Source organism: Talpa occidentalis, unplaced genomic scaffold (genome assembly GCF_014898055.3).
Source record: "Talpa occidentalis isolate TD23 unplaced genomic scaffold, MPIMG_talOcc4v2.1 talOcc4.16, whole genome shotgun sequence".
Lineage (NCBI taxonomy): Eukaryota > Metazoa > Chordata > Mammalia > Eulipotyphla > Talpidae > Talpa > Talpa occidentalis.
In genome coordinates this window covers 47,532,644-47,553,981 of record NW_023601653.1, presented here as the reverse complement: position 1 = coordinate 47,553,981, position 21,338 = coordinate 47,532,644, and the positions used below count along the sequence as shown (strand labels likewise).

The 21,338-nt window shown below is 42.4% G+C and overlaps 2 protein-coding genes and 1 pseudogene across 3 annotated transcripts in view; 2 read left to right on the top strand and 1 right to left on the bottom strand.

The window, feature by feature from the left end:
• Window positions 1-17,231, bottom strand: part of ASB8 (ankyrin repeat and SOCS box containing 8) — a 28,810-nt gene extending 11,579 nt beyond the window's left edge. For both annotated transcript variants that reach the window (XM_037514154.2, XM_037514155.2), the window contains exon 1: window positions 17,127-17,231. The gene's annotated coding sequence lies outside the window, so the exon portion shown is untranslated. The remainder of the gene's footprint in view (window positions 1-17,126) is intronic.
• Window positions 6,917-8,061, top strand: LOC119246958 (N-alpha-acetyltransferase 50-like; annotated as a pseudogene).
• A 327-nt stretch (window positions 17,232-17,558) lies between the features above and the next one.
• On the top strand, window positions 17,559-19,446 carry CCDC184 (coiled-coil domain containing 184). The gene has a single exon (XM_037515264.2). The coding sequence runs from the start codon at window positions 17,636-17,638 to the stop codon at window positions 18,209-18,211; it is 576 nt and encodes a 191-aa protein (XP_037371161.1). The 5' UTR covers window positions 17,559-17,635; the 3' UTR covers window positions 18,212-19,446.
• The last annotated feature ends 1,892 nt before the right edge of the window (window positions 19,447-21,338 follow it).

The following is a 21,338-nucleotide window of genomic DNA, read 5'->3' as shown; positions in this document are numbered from 1 at the left end:
TGCCCCCATGTTTATTGCAGCACTATTTACAATAGGTAAAACCTGGAAACAACCCAAATGCCCAAAAATGGATGACTGGATCAAGAAGATGTGGTATATATATATATACACAATGGAATATTATTCAGCAATCAAAAAAGATAAACTCATGCCATTTGCAGCAACGTGGATGGAGCTAGAAGGAATTATGCTCAGTGAAATAAGCCAGAAGGAAAAAGAAAAATAGTGGTTTCACTTATAGCAGGAATATAGGGGAACCCATCAGTGTAAAAACAATAACAATACAAAACACAACAAAGCAAAAACAGACAATTATAAATCAGAGACATACTGCAGGGGAGAAGGAGGGAGAGGGATTAGAAGGAGGGAGGGAGGAGCACAGGGGATTGTGGTGATGGTGCACAGGTGCCTTGGGGAAGGGGGACTACACCTGGGGGGAGGGGGCGGTAAGCAAATATTGTTTAAAATGAAGAATGGTAGGGCCTCCCTGGTGGTACAGGATGTTGAGCACAGCGCTGTGAAGCTGTCCACAGCTTCTGCAGTGCCGGTTGGATCCTCAATGCCTAGGAGCAACCCACGAGGTGAGCAGACCTCTCCTGACTAGCCAGCTGCTCCCCTCAGCAGTGTATTTCAGTAGATCTGCCTGTTCTGTTCCCCCCTCTGTCTCTGGTGAATCCTCTCACCTTCCGTGCATCTGGCCTGTACCCTGGCTCTTGTATAAATAAAATAAATCTTTTTAAAAAAATGAAAAATGATGTAAAAAAAATTAAAAAACACAAATTTTTTGTTTCTTTGTTTTGTTCAGCTTTAGGTTTTTGATATAAACTATATCCTCATTTCCTGAAGATTTGGGGCAATTTTCTTTTTCTGAGGTTTGATTTGACATCCCATAACTTTTCTAAAAACCTGAACTATCTCATGTTTATCCATTTCTTCCTGTAAAAGATGATTTCTCCTCCCCCCCCCCCCAACCCCATGTTGTCTTCTCAGCTCTCAAGATGTTGATTGGCAAATGCTAAGGTATATAAATTCTGGGAAGTTCCTAGTATCTTACAAATGCAGGAATGAATAGATTCTCCAGACAGTGATAAGATAGACTATACATACAATTTTATAGTGTCTCAGAATGTAAAGCTCGACCAAAGTACTTTTAGGCCCACTCATTCATCCATTCATCAAACGTTACTGGTTATCTACTTCTTTCAAGACACTGTGCTCAGCAGTGTAGGGAAGCCAGATGGGGAGACATATTTTCTTATTATCAGGGGTTGGGAGACAGATTTGCAAATGGTCAATTGCAATTAAAGATGACTATACTTCAATATAATTTTTCTGTACAAAGTCAATGTGGAGACGATGAGAGCATAGAGAGGGAGGGTTTATAAAGAGGTTTCTTGGTGAGACATTTGTGCTGTTGAATTCCAACTTGTTCCACTTAATGGGAAAGGCCGCGCTGGAGTTGAATTCTTCTCCTCAATCCTAAAGAAGACTTTCTGTGGGACCAGAGAGCTCAGAAACTGTTACTCATTGTTTAAAACACAGAAACTGGACCAGAAATTTTGTCTATAAAGAAGGCAGTAGTCACAAAGTCGAGCTAGCTGCATAGGGATCCACCGGCATTACCATATTTAGTAGGAATGTTTAATATATAAACAAAGTAGTGCTGCCCACATAGTAGGTAACATGGAGCTGCCCTCTGTCCATGCAAAAGGCTGTCTAGAGTTGTGCAAAGATCCAGTGACCAGAAGCTAGAAATCATAAGACCCACAGGGATGGTTACACCTGTTTATACCAAAGGGACTTACGAGGTCTATGGTGGTTGGAATCGCCAAAAAAACCTTTAAAAACATCAGACTAGAAAAAGAATCAACTGAAACCATCTGCTAGACTCAGGTATTCTTATTATCAGGGGTTGGGAGACTGACCCTTGCTATCAAAAAAAATTTCCCTATCCCCTTAGCTGTCTTCCCTCCTACCACTTTTATACAGCAGATCAAATAACAGCTAGTGGGAAGAAGATGTAAGTTGAGGAGAAAGCTTGAAGGCAAACAGCTGCCAGCCACAGGCAGCCTTGTGTCTGGGAGTAAGAGAAGTCTTAGCCTAAACTTCTGAATGAAGACTGAAATATTTGATTATGGTCTTGAACCTGGAAACATTCTAATACTAAATTAAGAGTCTCTTTTGCGTATACTGATTGTTTCTTTTTTTTTTTTTTAGAGAGGCATGTTTTATTTATTTATTTGTTTGTTTGTTTGTTTATACATGCACAGGGTACAGTGAGAAGGGTGAGAGAATTCACCAGAGCCAGAGTGGGGAGCAGAGCAGGCAGAAGGACGGAAGTACACTGCTGAGGGGAGCAGCGGGCGGCAGGAGAGGTCTGTGCGCCATGTGGGACCCCTATACTGATTGTTTCTTAAAGGATTTTCAATTAATGAAAAATAAACCAAAAACCAGGGAAATTACCCAATTCAAGGGAAGGGGAAGGGGAAGATTTCCTCATCCCAATATATATTTTTTAAAGAAGGTAAAAACCAAAAAATGAAGTTGTGTTTTGATCACATTCCATGAATCTTGTATTCAGCACCCCAACTCTGGACTTTATATTTTTTCATTTCTTATTTTTGTTAATGTTTTGATTATAAGTGATTCCATAAGTTGGTTTTTTTTTTAATTTGTTTTCTCTCATTAGACTTTCAGGTCATTATTTTTCCTCTTCTCCCTTGATAACTCCAGCTCTTCTTTCCAGCAGCAGAACTGCTCCTTAGGTAGCATTGATTGACAGTACAACTAGTGTTCCTATTTTCAGATCTTGGCATAAACTTGAACTAGAAATTTGATGATGATGTTTTGCTTGTAATGACTGCTGGTATCACTTTCTAATGTATATTATTTCTTTGAGGATAGATGCCACCAAGGTCTCCCAAGTTACAGATTTGGGTGTTACTCTTTAAACCTCTCAACTACCTAATGGCCACAGCTTTTTTGGAATAGAAAAAAAAATCATTCTTTACCTACTGGCTCTAAACCCTTCCTGATTTTGAGTGAGATCCTCTATCTATAGTGACTGTGCTGGAGGACAAGAATTCTCCTTGCAACCTCCCTAAGTGGTAATAAGAAGCCTCTCATGACAGTTTTCTGGCCTCAGCCAGAAAGCATCAATTATTCTTCTGTCTAAAAATCCTCCTTTCTTCTTCAGGGACCACTTGGCTAATATTAATTGCAAATTTTTCCTGATACCCTTACTAGAGAAAGGTGACTTCAAAAGGGACTCTTTCTAGATAAACTCTTTTTCTATCATCAAAGAAAAAGAAAAAACAAACCACCGGAAAGATTATGAGCAAAGGAGAGAGAGTGGAACTGTCAAAATTAATAAAGTAGGGTTAAAAAAAAAAGATTGAAGTGTCCTTCATTAATATAATAGAATGTTTTTACTTTACTCTGAATTTCTTTAGTTTTCAGGGTTAGCATATTCCTTATTTTAAAAACAATGTAATATCATACAAGTACTATGGTATCCAACTCTGATTGTAGCTCTATTTACTTCACCCATCTAAGCAGGATACATTATCTAAGAGTCAGTTTACTGATCTGTATAAAGGATTAAAGTAACAGCACCAGGCCTCCCCTGGTGGTGCAGCTGTTGAGTGCTGGGTTGCGAGGCTGCCTGCAGCCTCTGTAGCGCCAGTTTGATCCCCGGCCACCGGCGAGGGTCCCACAAAATAAATAAATAAAAATAAAAAAATAAAGTAACAGCACCTACTGCAAGAGTTAATTTTACAAAATTTAGATCACATTTATGAAAATGGTTTTGTCACATTTGTGAAATGTTGTTTCTTAACTATATTGTATTATTTTGAACTTACTTAAGGAGGTTATCTCCCAGCCACACTGTGAGCACCTTCTAGGCAGAGACTTAGGGCTCCTGCACTCACTTAGCACCCTCCCAAACACACTGTAGGTATTAGATACAAGCAAACTGAATTGAATTAAAATGAATTGACTGATCAAAGACAAGAAAAGTGAAAATGCCTCTACATACCAGTCCCTGATCCTGAGAAAGAAGTCACAGATATATTTAAAAGGAAAATTGCAAGAGAACTTTGGAAATAAAGCAAAGGAAAAGGGAATAACAAGTTCAGAAAACTATAGTATAAAGTCTCATGAAACTTTTTAGACACTTAAACCTTGTCCTAAAGAAAATAATTTGGTGGAGACAAGTCATCAGCATTAAATAAAACTTTCAGAAACCACTTAGAGGGCTTTCCCTGGTAATGTAAGGGGTCAAGACACAGCACCATGAAGCTATCCGCAGCCATTACAGCATGAGCTTGATCCCCAGCCAGGGAGGTGACCCACATGGCACAGCAAACCTCTCCTGACTCCCCCACTGCACCCCTCAGCAGTATATTTCAGTCAGTTTGCCTGTTCTGTTCCCCACTCTGACTCTGGTGAATCCTCTTACCCCACACACCTCTGGATTGCACCCCAGTTCTTGTATGCATAAATAAATAAATCTTTTTTTAAAAAGAAAAAAAAAAAACACTTAGAGGCAGAAACATGCTCTTAATATGCAAAATCCACGCTTTTTCCTTTAACTTTCCCCAAACACCCCTCAGAAACTTAGAAATCACTTTTTAAAAATTAGCTTTTCATCAATATTTTATTTTTGACCCTATAGAATACTGATATTTTTTGCTATCAGAATAATTTTAAAACATTTTGAGTCTTCATAGAGAAAGATGGCCTGAGGAGTTTTGAAAAAAAAAAAAAGTTATAGTGAAACTACAAACAGGAAAATTAACAATAAAATCTAAATGCACATACATGATACTATTTTCCAAGACTATGGGCAATTGTAGCTAAATTATACATCAAGGCAGTTGTAAACTTGTTCAGGGAGGAAAATTAATAGAAGAAATGCCCACTTGCTGGTATTATTAAGTGGTCCTGACTGATCTGGAGAGCCCTACTAGCCAAGAAATGATTAGATTCTGCGAATAAATTTCAGGGGATTAGGATGCAAAGTATAGTTCATCTCAGAATTTTCTGCTCTGTTGAGACCTATTCTATTTTTTTGTGAGTGTATGTCTCCCCCTGGAGGGAAAATAGAATATTTGCTCCTTGGGAATTTGCAGCTAGTTTAAAATTTTTTCCATCCATCCATCCACCCACCCAACCCACTCATCCACTCACCTACTCACTCAACACTTGTTAAATCCCATTACTGGGCTGTTTGCTGGAATAGATGCTAAGGATCCAGCAGAAAATAAGATAAACATGTCCCTTCTTACAGAAAAATGAGAGCTTAGTGTGAAAAATAAACATTGGATAAACATTCACCTTTGAATGCCTAAATAATTACAAAAGTGATGTTATATACAGTGAAAGTATGGAGGGCAATATAATGACTTAATAGAGGGTCTCAATCAGATTGGAATTTCAAGGAAAACCTATTTGAGCACAAGCCTGGAAGATGAATGGATATAACCAGAGAAAAGATGTGAAAGAAGTATAGGGAGTATAACCAGATCAAAGATATGAAGGAAGTATTGAAAGTGGTCCTCCCACTAATGGAAAGGGTATTCAAAGTCCCTGGGAAGCAAAGAGCTTAGAAAATTGGAAGAAGTGAAAGAGGGCAGAATGATAAGGAAGTGAGGGGCAGAAGTTAAGGCTGGAAAAGTAGGGATGCTTCAGATGCTTCAGATGCTTCAGATCTTAAAGGACATGTTAAAAATTCTAAACTTTATCCCCAAAGAGTAGGAAGTTAATGATAGGTTTTATGCAAATGTCATGATCACATCTGTGTTTTTAAAGACTTACTTTGATTACCTATTGAAGCAGGAATTATAGAAGAGGTAGAACAAGCATTAAAATAGGGAAAATAAAATAGGCAAGAAATAATGGAGTCTTGGACAAGAATGGTGGCCATTGAAAGGGAAAGAAATGAACTTGAAATATTTTAAGGTCAGAATTGATAAGATTTGGTGATAGGTTACAATTGAAGATAATGGGATAAGGTTTATCAAGAAGGACTCAATAGATTTTTTTTGTGAACTCCAGGATGAACTGAGGAGCCACTTACAAAAACAGGAATGAGCGAGAGAGAGAGAGAGAGAGAGAGAGAGAGAGAGAGAGAGAGAGAGAGAGATTTAATTAAAGATCAGCTCATCAAATACCTATTGAGGCTTCTACTATATGTCAGAGACTGTGTTTGGCACTGCAGACTGGAATACAAAAATACTAATTTGAAGGGAAATATGTACTCCTATGTTCACTGCAGCATTATTTTCAATAGCCAAGTTATACAAACAACCTAAATGCCCAAAAGCAGATGAATAAATCAGGAAGATGTGGTCTGTATACACAATGGAATACTACTCAGCCATCAAAAACAAACAAACAACTTACTATTTGTGAGAACATGGATGGAACTGGAGGGATTATGCCAAGTGAAATAAGTCAAAAGGAGAGAGACAAATACTGGATGATGTTACAAAGTGTCAGATAATGCCAAACCAATAACAAACTCTAGAAATCTGGGTGTAGAACTGAGGTTACCAGAGAGGGAGGGGTTGGAGAAGGGGGTAAGAACAAAAGGCGACGGAGGACAATGGACAATGTTGGAGGATTATTGTTTTGGTGGTGGGTTGGTGTGGTAACAACACTTGAAGGTGGGAGATCCTACACCTCTAAATCACAACTTTGCAAACCATTTTCTCCATTAATAAGAAAATGGAGGCAATTCAGGATCCTTGTCCATCAAAAACTTTTGGCTAATGGGGGATAACGATGGCATTACTAGATCATTTCAATATAATATGGCCATGGAAGAATGAACAATGCTTAGCAAGAGCCCAGAAAAGTACCACTCTAGCATAACCTGAGGGGATACAGAGAAAATTTTGTAGTGGAGATTATGACTGAGCAAAGGTTTGAAGGATTAGAAGGAGTAAATAAGGTAAAGAAAGGTTGGAGATTTTCCCCTAGGAAAAAGAAGGCACAGTTTATTTAGATTAGCCATTCTGCTGAAACATTCTGAACGGATAGAGTATTTTTCTCTAGGTCTTCCCCAAATCCAAGATGGCTTCAAATGGGATACTTTAAAGACCTATAATCTTAGTTTTATTCCAAAACTCAAACAATGAATTAAAAATCTGACTAAGATCCCACAGCGGGGCCTGGCGGGGGCGGGAGCCACTCTGGAGCCCCCGCCCACCACCGCCCGCGGAGGACACGGGACCGGCTCTCCAGGCCGGATCTCGGCTCTGCTCACAGCCCGGAGCCAGGAGGCCGCTTGTGGGCCGAGGGCCGGAGCCCAGGCGCGGACAGCTCAGGCGGAGGCAACAATGGCGTTGGTACCGCGGATAACCGCGGCCTCGGCCAACCGCGGCCTCGGCCAGCGGGAAAGCTGAAGGTGGCGGACAGAGCTGGGAGACCTGACGCCGCACAGATCCAGCAGCTGAAGAGATTAAACCAGGTCGTCTTTCCAGTCGGCTGCGACGACACGTTCTCCAGGGAGGGCCGCGTTGGCGAGCTGGCAAAACCTGCCTGTTTGAGTGACACTGCAGTAGGTGCGGCTGGCGGAGGGAGGGTCCTCGCAGAAGAGACGCTGCCATGTCTGGCACCACGCCAGAGACGGGGACTAGGAAGGAAAATGTTCACTCACGTCTGACACATCTGTGAAAATGATGGCACTTTTGACCTTCATCTGATGTCCAGGTCACAGTGAGCCGGCAATTGACTCCAAAGGGAAGTTTGGCTTTGAGATTGAGACTAAGAAGAGCTACTGTAGGAGGACAGAGCCCGCGTATGCTCAGGTGCTGCGGAAAGATCTCAAAGTCCCTTCTGGCCAGAATGCAGATGTGCAAAAAAAGACAACTAAACAAATTATAAATAAACTTTGCACATCTTGCACTTGCTTGTCAGCCAACAAAAAGAGAGGCTCATTCAGGAATATCAATGCAAAAATACTAGCAAATATAATCAAATAGCATGATATGTTGTGACCAAGTGGAAACTGTTTCAGGAATATGAATATGGTCGTATGTTAGGACATACATAATAATAGTATTTTAAGAAGAAATTATTATCTCCATACATGCTGGAAAAACACTTGAGAAAATTCAAGATATGTTCCTAATAAAAATAATAAAAATAACTTTCCAAAAAAGGAATACAAGAATAGTTTCTTAAAACATTATGAAGCATCTTCTTTATCATTCTGCTGCTCACATATTTTCATGGGAAAACACTGACTGCATTCCCGCTGATGTCTGAGACAAAACAAGGATGGCCACCATTACTCTAACATGGTGTTAGAGGTGGTAGCCACAGCATCGCTACAGAGAGAGCAATTAGGTATATGAGAATTGACGGGTGTTTCTATATATAACCGATAATTGTGTGTTGTGTCAGAATATGATGTATCTAGAAAATGAAAGCAATCATTGGAAAAACTACTGCAAACAAAATCCGATTCAGTAAGGTAGCAAGGATGTAAAAGCAATTAACAGAAGTCAATAAGCTTTACAGATGCAAAGAAGAGTCAGTTTGAAAATAACATAAAAGGGTCAGGGTGGGGGAAGAGAATATCAGAAAAGATCAAGATCCCTTGGGCCTCCCTAGTGGCGCAAGGGGTTAAGACATGACCTATGAAGCAATTCGCAGGCACTGCAGCATGAGTTCCCCCCGGCAGGGAGCAACCTACCTGGCGCAGCAGACCTCTCCTGACTTACTCGCTGTTCCCCTCAGCAGTGTATTTCAGCCTGCCTGTTCTGTTCCCTCCTCTGTCTCTGGTGGATCCTCCCACCCCTCCCACCCATCCCCCCCGCCTCTGGCCTATACTCCAGTTCTTGTATGCATAAATAAATAAATCTTAAAAAAAATCAAGATCCCATTTATAGTAGCAACCATAATTAGAAAACTCCTAGGAAAAAAATTAATAAGAAATATATAAAACTCTATGAGGAAAACTTTATAACAACCTCCAAAATACACAAAAGTATATTTAAGCAAATGTAAGGTATACCCTAAATGAATTTTAAATTTAACATAATTCTAATAAAATTTTCAATAATTTTTTCATTTATTTATATATTTATTTTAGTTAGACAAATTGATTCTTAAATTCATATGAAGAAATAAACAAGAATATACAGAAAAACTGAAAAAGAGCAAAGAAAAGCTAGTCTTATCAGACACTTAGAATATTATAAGATCTTCATAAACAAAATGATGTTGAATTGATGCATGAATGGACAGATATGCTAGAGGAACATAAAAGAAAGTCAACATTAATGTGATACATAAAGAAATTAAGTATATGGTAAAGACATTGCAAAACAATGAAAAAGTCCCTTTAAATAAATGGAGACAGTGGGGTTTCTTTTGGTAAAAGGTAAAATTGGATCCGTAGCTTATACTGTACACCAAGACAAACTCCATAGTAGCTAAACGTAATAAAAACGGATACCTTGGGCCTCCCTGATGGCTTAAGGGGTTAAGCATCAGCACTGTGCAGTGATCAGCAGCTACTGCAGCACAAGTTCATCCCTGGCCTGGAAGGTGACCCACATGGCACAGCAGACCTCTCCTGACGCGCCCCTGCTCCCCTCAGCAGTGTATTTTGGTCCGTCTGCCTGTTCTGCTCCCCACTCTGTCTCTGAGGAGTCCTCTCATACCACCCCCACCTCTGGCCTAAACCCCAGCTCTTGTGTGCATAAATAAATAAATCTTTTAAAAACAAACAAATAAATAAATAAATAAATGGAACAAATTGTAAGAGGGCAAATTGAAATCTAGTCAAATCAATGAGTCTAATAAATATAAAATGGTGTAAGCGTACCATTAAACAGTAAAGAAGCTCAGGTTGAATAAAAATAATAAGATCTAAGCATATTTTGTCAAAAGGAAATCAATCTGAAAGGCGACGATATGACATATGGAAGAAAAGTGGAGAGACATACCAAGCAAATACTAATTTAAAAAAGCTGAAATGGCTTCATTAATATGTGACTAAGTAAATATTAGAGGAATGAATATTACTAATAAAAAGAAAGCTCATTTCATAACAATAAGGCAGTCAATTCAAAAAAAGGACATAGCAAGTCTTAATTATTAAATATGTAATAAAAAATCTCCAAAATATATGAAGTGAGAAATAGATAAATCCACAAATACAGTTTGCTTAAATTGAAAATTGTATTAATACTAATTAATTGTATTAGTATTAAATACAATTTAAGTAAATGCTCTAGATATGCCAATATGAATAAAAGACAAAGCAAAATGAAAAGTGACTATGCGCTGTCTACCAGAAACATACTTAAAATTTAAGGAAACAGAGGTTGGAAGTCGAGGAATGGAAAAGAATTTATTGTGCAGCCATCAAAATATATATATATATGATGCAGCTATATTAATATTAGTCAAAATGGCTTAGGGCTAAAGGCATTATTAGTGAATAAGAAAACCACCCAATGAGGAAAAAGGTTCAAATCACCATGAAAATATGACAATTTAAAGTTTTAATTACACTGACCATGTATGACCAGAATATACAAAGCAGAAGCTATTAAAGCATAGTAGAAGATTATAATGAATTCATTTTAATAATTTATAATATAAGTAGAAAAAATCACTTAGGACTAGAAAAATGTTATAGTCTACAATTAAAAAAAATTATACTAATAGACATGTCAAATCTTGCACCCAACAAACCCAAAGGACATATTTTTTCACCATGCATATGTCACAATTACAAGCAAAAATTTGTCTATTAAGTAAGTTTTAACAAATTTTGAAAAGTCGAAATTACAAGGATGAGTGCTTCAACTATAGTGGCTTGAAGCTATTAATACCAAAAAGATAAATGGGAAATTCACCTTTGAAAATAAAGAAATATTCATTTACTCAACAAATAACTTAAAGCAGGCTTACTATGAGGCAGGCATTGTTCTAGGTGCTTGGAATTACATCAGAGAACAAATTAATAATGAAAAGTCTGACAATAGGAGGCCCTGGAGAGAATCTGGAGTGTATCCTATGATTCAGCAAGTCCATTCATGTGGATAAACTTCAGAAAAACCTATGTGGTCTATGAGACATATGCTAGAACAGCCATGGTAGCATTGCTAGTAATAGCCTTAATTTGAAAATAACTGAAATGTAGATCAACAGTAGAATGCAGGTAAACACATCACAGTATATTTATGTCAATGAAATATAGTAGAACAACGGAAAAGAATAAAACAAAGGAATCCCAGTAGCATTGATGATTTTTACCAAGATAGAGTCACAGAACAATAGTGATTCAAATCACACAAAGTTCAGACAATAAATGCACTGTGAGGTGAACGTGATAACCACTACACTACGGAAACGCTACAATAAATGCATTGTGATCTTCTCCATATAGTGTTCAGAAAACAAGGAAGTTTTTATCAAGACAATAATTAAGATAGTGGGTACCACAGAGGGGAGAAAACTGTGACTGCATCACAGGGGTGGGGGAGGGGCAGAGGAGATGATTCAATATTCTGTTTCTTGACCTGGGTAGTGATTATGAAGGTATTGTCTTTACTCATTAAGTTGTACATGTGTGGTTATTTACTTTTATATATTGTGTTACATTCATAATTAATTAAAGGATGGAAGAAAAGACAGAAAGGAGGACATTTAAACATAGAGAACAGCATGAATGCAAGTAGGGAGGCATAAAGGCTGACTAAATAGGAACTATAAGCAGATTTGTGCATCCAGAACTTAAAGAGTGAGGCAAAAGTGGTGAAATAAAATCAAGTCCAAGCCTATGGGAAGCCTTGGGAACATTTTAAGCGGGTTTGTGGAAGGGTTCAAATCTGCATTTTAATTAATTAATTTCTAAATAAATAAATTTTTCATGTAGAAGAACTAGGGTGTAGGCCAGAAGTGAGGTGGTGTGGGGAGAGGGGGACGAGGATTCACCAGAGACAGAGTGGGGAACAGAACAGGTGGATCTACTGAAATACACTGTTGAGAAGAGCAGTGGTGAGACAGGAGAGGTCTGCTGCGCCAGGAATGGAACTCAGGCCTTAATGGTGAGAGCACTAAGCCTTAACCCCTAGGCCACCAGGGAGGCCCCCAAATCTGAATTTTAGATAGATTCTTCTGACCGCTGTGAGGAAATGAATGCACAGGGAGGAGAAAGAAGGGCAGGGGCAGGTGAAAGACTGAAAGGGGGCCATTACACTCCTCCAAGCATGAAAGAATAAGGGCCTGAGTGTGGTGCTGTTTGCAGAAATGGGGAGAAGGATATGGATTTGAGAAGTACCCATGGTTATCAAGTATGATTATTTTCGTATTTTAAAATGTGTACAATCACTCCAGGATTCTATGAAATTTTGGTTTATGGTTACAACTTGGGCAGTATGGTGCTAAAATATCACAGAGTCAGTCTCAGGGATAAATAAATCTATTTCTTTATGAGTTGAACTCAGACAAGTAGGGCTCTCCCAGTTTTCAATACCTCATGGAAAAGAGATTCAGTTTCTTCTCACATATCTATCACTCTCAAAAAGTCCTAAAAACTCTTGCTTAAATGCGTCATCCTGCCTCTAGCCCTCACAGTGGAACCAGGGAACAAGCTGTTCCCTTTTCTCCATGCTAGCTTGTCTCAGAGCTAGAAATCTACCAAGAAATTCTTTCTAGGGTTTCCCTGGGGGTGCAGGGTGTTAAGTTTCAGCACTCTCAAGCTATCACCAGCCACTGTGGCAGGTGTTAGATTCCCCCACCAGGGAGCTGACCACATGGTGCAGCAGACCTCTACTGTCTTGCTTGCAGCTCCCCTCTGCAGTGCATTTCAGTGGATCCACCTGTTCTGCTGCCCACTGTGTCTCTGGTGAATCCTCTCACCCCCTGCACCTCTGGCCTATACCCCTGTTCTTGTATGTGAAAATAAATAAAAATAATCTTTAAAAAAAAAGAAATTATTTCTAGTGTTTACTTCTCTCCTGCATATTTGATTATTTCTTTTGTTAGAACTCAGACTCAAATTATAGCACTGGCATCATCTCCATGCTCCATCTCTTACAACCTTTCTCCATAATCACTCTTTTCTGTGAAGAGAATATCCTCCTGAAACACTAATACAAGTCCACAAATATGAAGCAGAGAGGCTTTATGTCCCGTAGAACTCATTACAATTTAAAGAACAGGCATTTCAATATTCTAATAATATAAAATTGTGGGCAGTTTATTTATCTATCACACCTGGAGGTTATTTTGGAGGGTACTCATTTTGCTGAGCAGCAAAATCCACTAATGACATTGGCAAGAGGGAATTAATTTTTAATAAGAAGAAACTAGGAGAAGATGGAAATATGATGATGGTTGAAAACAAGAGATGAGTAGGATAATAGGAGATTAGACATGTGACTTGGGACCACCTTCTAAGAGGAACTGAGTACCAGTTTAATCAATATGACAGTCAAAGCCCACAATATGAGTATTCTTAGCCTCTCAGTCTTTCTTATCCTCTAGGAAGGACACCCCTGTCATTGATACCTGGGGCTGCTAGCATCTGTACAGGTCACCATAATGAGGGGACTGACTCAAAGGAGTGGAAACAAGGACAGGAATTTCTACCTGCAGAAGAGAAAAGGAATATATACATCTAAGATATGAAGGGAGAAACAGGGTGAAAAAGCAAATTCAAGCTTACCAGAAAGTTTGAGATCTTTGGAGAGAAAATAGCAGCAACAGTTATGCTATAAGGTGTGAAATAAAGAGCAGGGAAGAGAAATTTAAGATGTTTTGCTCTGTGCTTAATATGCAAATTCCTTTAGCATTCTCCCAGACACCATATTAAAAATTGAAATTGTTTTTTAATTCTTTTTGGCTAATGGATATGTCTCTTTGAATGTGAGATCATGCTGAAATTGGCCACAAAGCAGTCAAGTTCATAAAAGTTACATTTGGGGAGTACTGTCTGGGATTGCACCTAGGCTGTGCCTATCAACTGTACTTCATTTTGATGATCACTCTAGATCTGAGTTAAGAGAGTATCTTCATGACTGTTGGATTTACAGTGCAAAAGTGTACCTTCTGTATAAAATAGAGACTGGAGATAACTCTGACTGGGCACCAGACAGAAAAACAGCAGAGACTAGTAATCACCACAATTTCAGTGGGACCGTGATGTTTGGAATTAGGTGCACCTAGTACAGAAACCTGTCTGTATGCAGCACAGAGCCTCTTCCCTTCATTGGCTGGTGAGACTGGGATAAAGGAAATAGAACAACTAAGAGGATTCCCAGAAGTTAAGGGAAATGTAGGAAGCAGAAGAGGAATACGTAGGGGTTGTGGTATATTTGTCATGTGTGAATGCTCTGGTGATATGGGCAAGGTACCTGTTTATCTATTTTTCTTGGGAATGGACCCATTCAATAAACCCTAGGACACTGAAGTTCAGTGGGCCCAATCCTATAACCCAGTCAGCTGTCTGTCTCTGGTTTCCTTTCTGCATCTGTTTGCCTTATTATTCTGGAACTCAACACTTCTATTTATTTTTCCTTGTCTAATTTTCACACAGAATACCCGAACTCATCTATCCTGATGAAATACACTAATCGTCAACTCTTTATATTTTCAAGTCTTACTGCTGCTCAGTTCTCCTCCTCCCGCCCCCAATTCCTACCTATCCTTGGCTTTCAAATGTCTGACCTGGAACTTGACTGGATCACCCACACCCCTTGATCTTTGCATCTGTCTCCCATGTTCTTTTGTGCTTCTCCAGTAGTTTCTCCTCCCTCAAGGCTCAGACCCCTACTCTCTCAGCAGATCTCATGGCCAGTGCCTCTGAGTAGCATGATGTAATCTTAAACTGAAAGTCTTGACAAACATGGTATCCTCAACAATAGCGGTAAAGGACCTTGTATGATGGCATAACCCAACTCCTACTGGATGGGGGGTTATGCTTAATGCAAGGCTAAAGCTGCATTGGGAGACCTTATACTGGGGACAGTGTCACTTCTTATAGGGAAAAAAAAAACTGGTGAGATGAAATCATCTGTGTGAAGTGCTGGTCATGACATGTGAAGTAAAAGGTCTGGGGAAAAAAGTCGCAAAGTCATAATAGTCATTTCTGACTGCAGCACATGTCTCCTGTGGAGGATGAACAGCAGAACTGAACCTATAATCTGTGAGAACATGTTTGCTGTAGTGTGACCTACGCTGCTTACACTCAGCTATTGGTTGTGTGTGTGTGTGTGTGTGTGTGTATCTTGTCTCTGTTTCTAGTTTTCCTGGAAGCAGTTTCTAGTTTTCCTATCAGGGAAAAGCCTCCCTGTTTCTACCCGAGTTAGGAATTATCTGGGGGCACACGGCAGAGGGGCTTGATAACCAAGGTGAGAACGCACAGGTTTGTGGAATGAAGGAAGGAAGGAAGAACTGAGAAAGCAAATAGAATTGAATAATTTGTTTTAGAGCACAATATTATAATGTTTTTAATCTGTTCATATATTTGTTTTAGGAAATAGACTTCCTAGGGGATGCATAATTCTTTATTATATCAGCAATACCTTGGACTATTTAAACAGTCTTCTGCTGGGAATTTAGGATATTTCTTTTTGTTGCTTTTTTTAAAAAAATATTTCTATTTTAAGCAGTAAGACAGGTATAAGCCACAAAAAAGTGCTACAAAAGTCTTTAGTGCTACGAAAGTCTCTCTGGTCTAGCCCCACTGTTCATCAGAAGAGCTTACAACCAGGGAAACACTGAGGTAATACATTGCTATTGTTAAAGCATTAGTGTACACTCACCCATAGCTAGCACTTCCCCATCTTAAAGTGATATGTTTGTTTCTGCTCCCCAGATTCATTGCTTCTTATGAAGTTCATTTTTGGTTGCTTATCACTTGACTTCTCTGATATGTAGGGTCATTATTAGTAAGTATGCTGCTGCTTAGGTTTTATTTGCTTCTCAGTCTGAAGACATCTGCAAATATGTTAAATCAGCTTTTCTTCATCTGCTGCCCACTCACATCACCCTCCAGTAGGTAAAGGAATTGTCACAAAGGTTGGGACACAGTGTATATGTTCATGGACACTGAGTCTGAGCATGGGAAATCTTCACACACCCCTCCCACCCATCCCTTTCTGGCATTGTCAACAGTTAACCCTTCCACCTGTGAGCTAATACAGTGTTAGAATTTAACATATTATAGATTATCCTGTCCAACCTCTTAATAGATCAGGTAAATGATTTAGTCAAGGTCTCTGAATTAACATGTGGCAGAAACAAATTGAATCCCGACCTTCTGCCACTGTGTGGGCCGGAGGGTTCTGGATAAGGGAATAGGACATAGTAGATCTCGCTAAAGTATTCATTCTACAATTGCCTTGCGCATCTACTTACTACGTGCCAGGCACTATTTTAGATACTGGGGATTCCGTGATGGAGGGCACGGAGGAGAAAAAAAATCTCTTTTCCTATGGAACTTTCATTCTTAAAATAACTGCTTTGCGTCCCCACCCTGGAAAAGACCCATCGCCCTTTCCTGGGTAGCAGGAATTACGTCTTATATGGGAGGGGATTCCATCTTTTGTCAGCTCCTGTGTTTGCTACAGATGGGCTGATTTACTGCAGAAACAGCAGGAGAGGCGACAGCCTGGGCGGCGCGGGATCCTCGCCCGCCTCTGCACTGTAAGGCGGGGCGGGGTCGGTTCCCGGGCTGCGCGGGCCCCACATCAAATCTAGGACTGTTAGCGTCGGCCTCGCTACTCTCTTTACTTCCTTCGGAGACCTGGAGGACAGAGAAGCTGGACCCGGCTCTAACACCACGCTCCTAGAAAGGCATGAGGGCTGTTGAACATCCTTCCAAGGCAGCAGCGTTCAGGGTCCAGCAACCAGACTGGGGCGCCACGCTCTCTCCCGGAGCAGGGGGTTCATGCAGCAAATCGCTCTTCTACTTCCCTAACGGACACTGCGGCCACCCGTTCTTTCCAGCTTGAGCCGGGGCTGCTGCGGAGTCCTTTCCCCTCCCGCCCCACCCTCCAGGTCAGGCTCCAAAAGCCCTCCGCAGCTTCGTTACCATCTCCCATTTCGCCGCCACTTCCTGGTTGCCATGGAGACACACGTCATTTACGTACCGTGCGTCGCCTTGGAAACAGAGGAGCATCCTCAGACCGGCTGGGAGACCCGCCCCTGACGCTCCAACCACATTCGCGGGTTCTGCGGGTTCATGGCCGCGGGGAGTCCGGAGCCCGCCGCGCTGCTCGCCGCAGCCTCCGCCCCGGCCCTTCCACCCGCGCTTTTGTGACCCAGGGAGCCGCCTGGCACTGGCCGCCGGGGGCGCCCGGGGCGGCGCTGACAAGGGCGCAATTCAGGAGGCCAGGCAGGGCAGGGCTCTTTCGCCCCGGACGGGCCGGAGTCGCCCGCCCGGGACTGTCGTCGGGTCCTTGCCTGGCCGACTCTCCGCCTCCCCAGCGCTGCCTCGCGGGACTGGCCTCGCGTCTCTCCCCGGCCCTCTCCGGAGCCGCCGGTGCGCTCCGCTCCTACTCGCCCCTCCCGGGACCGCTCCCCCTTCGCGCACCCTCCCCCACCCCGGAGGCCGGACTGGACCCGACCCAGCGCCGCCAGTGCCCGCTTCTGCCGCTCAATGGAGGACGGTCTGCTGGAGATCATGACTAAGGACGGCGGCGACATGCCGGCACCCCTGGAGGTGTCCACTGTGCCGGCAGTGGGGGACGTGATCTCCGGGGAGTACAACGGCGGCATGAAGGAACTGATGGAGCACCTGAAAGCCCAACTGCAGGCCCTGTTTGAGGACGTGCGAGCCATGCGGGGGGCCCTGGACGAGCAGGCCTCGCACATCCAGGTGCTCTCGGACGACGTGTGCGCCAACCAGCGGGCCATCGTCTCCATGTGCCAGATTATGACCGCCGCGCCCCGCCAGGGCGGCCTGGGCGTGGTCGGAGGTAAGGGGAGGTTCCCCGACGCCCCCCAGGAGCCGGAGACCCTTTCGTCTGACAGCGGCTTGCTGGGTCGCGATCCTGAGGACGAGGAGGAGGACGATGAAGAAAAGGAGATGCCCGGCTCCGCCACACCCACCAGTCACCGTGAGCGCCCGCAGAGCCCCTGTGCTGGTCTCCTTTCGGCGGACGGACCACTTGTGGAGCCCCTCGATCTGCCCGACATCACCTTGCTGCAGCTGGAAGGCGAAGCCTCCCTGTGAGAGGACTCCAAGGGGCACTGCTTTCCCGGGGAGACTTCGGGTTTCCAAGTGCATGACGCGAGGGGACTGAACGGCGGCGGTGCAGCAGGCTTCACTCCGACCGCAGCTCCAGTGGGTCAGGCAGAGAGAGACTCCCTCCGGAAAGACTTTATAGGGCAAAGCACTCTGGGAGCATCGAGAATTCTTTCTGCCTAACCAAGCGAGACAACGACCTGCAGAAAGGTGAGGTTCCGGGAGAGAAAGCACCCTTCTCTGGACTGCCCTTCATCCCTGCCCTGCCCTTTCCCCTTCCCCAGCCAACAGGAGAACACCCCTGAATTATGTAAATAAAATTCTGCTTTTTCTATTCTGAAAAAGGACTTATCTAGGACTGTGACAAATAATCTCTAATAATTTGCTTAGAAATTAATGCACTGGGGTTACTCTGTTCTGGCAACAGAAAATATACCCTTCTGCTGAAATCCAAGATATTCAGCGCTCTGCAGAAGCCTCTCCCCCTTCACAGATCTCTGCGGCTGCTGATTGGTAAAGGAAGCTTGAGGAGGGAACTGCAGCACTAGGAATCTGGGTGAATGAGGTTCCTAGGGCCCCTGGGCTGGGAGGAGCTGGCTCTCAATGTGCATGAAGACTTAATAGCTCAACCTCTAGGATTTTGCATGCAGAGCGGATCCTGCCTTGTCACTGACTTCATCTGGGATTGCTTTATCCACTCACTGGGGCTTAGAGAACAAAAAGCCCAGTTCACAGGCAGAGACTTGGGGGTACGCAGCAAAAGTCCAGATGTAGGGGACCTTTGAGGGACTCTTGGCGGCAGGTAAAAACTGTCTCCTGGCTATTCCCTCTCAACTTCAGCTCCTCCTGTCAATACGTCCCTGCCCACTGCCTCTCGCTGTTAACTCCATTATGTCTTGTGTGTGTTATGTGTGTCAACTTGTGTAGTAGTGTGTGAGCCCTGAGGGGCAGGGCTGTGGCTCTGGTGTTAGGTTCAGTGGGCTACAAGCCCTACTGTTAGTCCCAGGTTATTGTGGCGCTTTCCCCTTTCCTTTTCTCTTTTCCCTTCCAACCAGGGCGTGGAGCATGTGGCTGTCCTGAGGTTCTTAACTGATGTGCCTCCCTTCCATCTCCTTGAGTGGTGACTTTGTGTGCCCTTCCTCCTTCTCTGTGTATTCCTTCTCAATGCTTTCCTTGGTGTTAACCTTAATAAAAAGGCATCATCTCCCCTCCTTGCTGACTGGTACAAGGGGGTTGTCAGGGTGGGGCTTCTGGGCCCACTACACAGACTAAGAATTAGTGGGAACTGCAGGGTCCTTGCCTTCCCTCCTCTCTCCTCACCTCCAAGGAATTGAGTGTCCCTGCTCTGGTCAGGATAGTCATTGCCAACTCTACCTACTTTCCCTTCTGTCGTGGGTCTTGACATCAAACTGGACAGGGGAAGGAGAGGGTATGGGTTGAGACTTCCAAACTAATGAGGGTTTTTAGTAGCCCAAACTCCCACTGTTCAAGAGATTTCTTTATAATGTCAACCTTGGTCCCTGGGAGGTGATTTCCAAATCTATGTCCTGGAATCGCAGGTATGCCACCTGTTCCATGGAAAGGGGAGTGTAGTTCAAGAGGGGTTGCCTGGGATTTTTGGGAGTAGAGTGACACATCACAAAGGAAACCACAATAACTACCCCCAGGATCTAGTGGAGAATGCCTGTATGGTAAAGTGTTCCCCAGGGAGCTTAGGCTGATTACAGCTTTAGTCTGTTCCCCTGGCAGTCCTGAACAAAATGAGTATGTGTATGCAGTGTGTGCTTGTGTGCACGCGCACGCGCACGTGCTCTTTTCTCAGAGAGGCAGAAAGAGCACTAGAGTCACAGAATTGGATATGAAACATTGAATGACTGCTTGACACTTGATTTCCTGCTTGAAACTTAGTTTCTGCATGTGTAAAATGGGTTCAAAAAGTTGGGAAGAAAAATACCTAAGATTCCTAGGCGGTCTTGTGTGTTAGTTTCCATATAGCTCTTTTGGGATGTGGGGCGGGGGTGGAGGTTATGGTGGTAACTGGCTCCCTTGGGAAAACAAAACTACTTTGGGAAGGTTCTAAAAGTTCTCTTTCTATATAATTTCCCCATCTCTAAAGAACTTTTATCCTCTAGGATAGAATTAAGTGAAGGGGGTGAGAAAATTCCCAAGTTGACATGGACCTTTTCATCATATGTCACACAGTTAGGAGTCAATGGTGATAGGATGACCAGAGAAAACCTTGAGTTGTGCAATGCCTGGGAAATGTGCACTGGGGTCCTTGAGGACAGTTTGAGTGTATTAGTAAGGAAGTGTCCTTGATAGCAGGGAGTTGGGTTCCTGCATAGTCCTAGCCTTCAATACCAGTAACAACCATTTATTGATCATTTACTGGGTGCCAGGCAATGTGCCCAATTTTATCTCCCAACACCTGTATAAAGTAGGCACTATTCCTGTTTTCACTTAACATTTGCACAAACTCCAAGACTTGCTCAAGGTCACACAGCTAGTACCTGGCAGAACTAGGACTTAAACCATGTTTTCTGACTTCAAGATCCCTAGATTGGAAACATTCTTTTAATTATTCTATTATTTGGATCTTCAAAGAATGAGATCTCTTAGCTCACTAGTCAAGAGTCTAAAAGGTCATCAAAAGGAAACACATTAGTTTTAGTCACTTCATCTCAGTTGGAAGAAGAAATTGAGGTTCATATTTTTGTTAGTGACCCTTCTTAGAGTCCAGTGAATGATAATACAATGTCACCAAGAAGATGCCCTTCTGGACCTTTTTCTTGAGAGGAAGAAGCTGTAGTTAAATATTCCCTGATATGACTCCATCTTCATGCCTCTTTTCTGTTCCCTGTAGCTCAGATTTTGCAGTCTGACCTGAATCCTGAGGCAGCGTAGTCCCTTAGCTTCGTAGAGACTTTTAACCGTTGACTCCATTTCAGTTCCTCTTCCTATACCACTGTCTCAAATGTGCCATTGGGACTAACCCCTTAGTCTAGGCTTTCCTAGAAATTCTCTATTGTCCCCCACCAGCAAGTAGATAAAAATCTCTCCAGAAAAAGCAATTCTTCAGCCTCCTTCAGTCACCTGCACCAGCATCTCACAGGGA

What these genes read in the sequence shown, in the direction of transcription:
- CCDC184 (XM_037515264.2), top strand. Translation starts at nt 17,636, where the DNA reads ATGGAGGACGGTCTGCTGGAGATCATGACTAAGGACGGCGGCGACATG.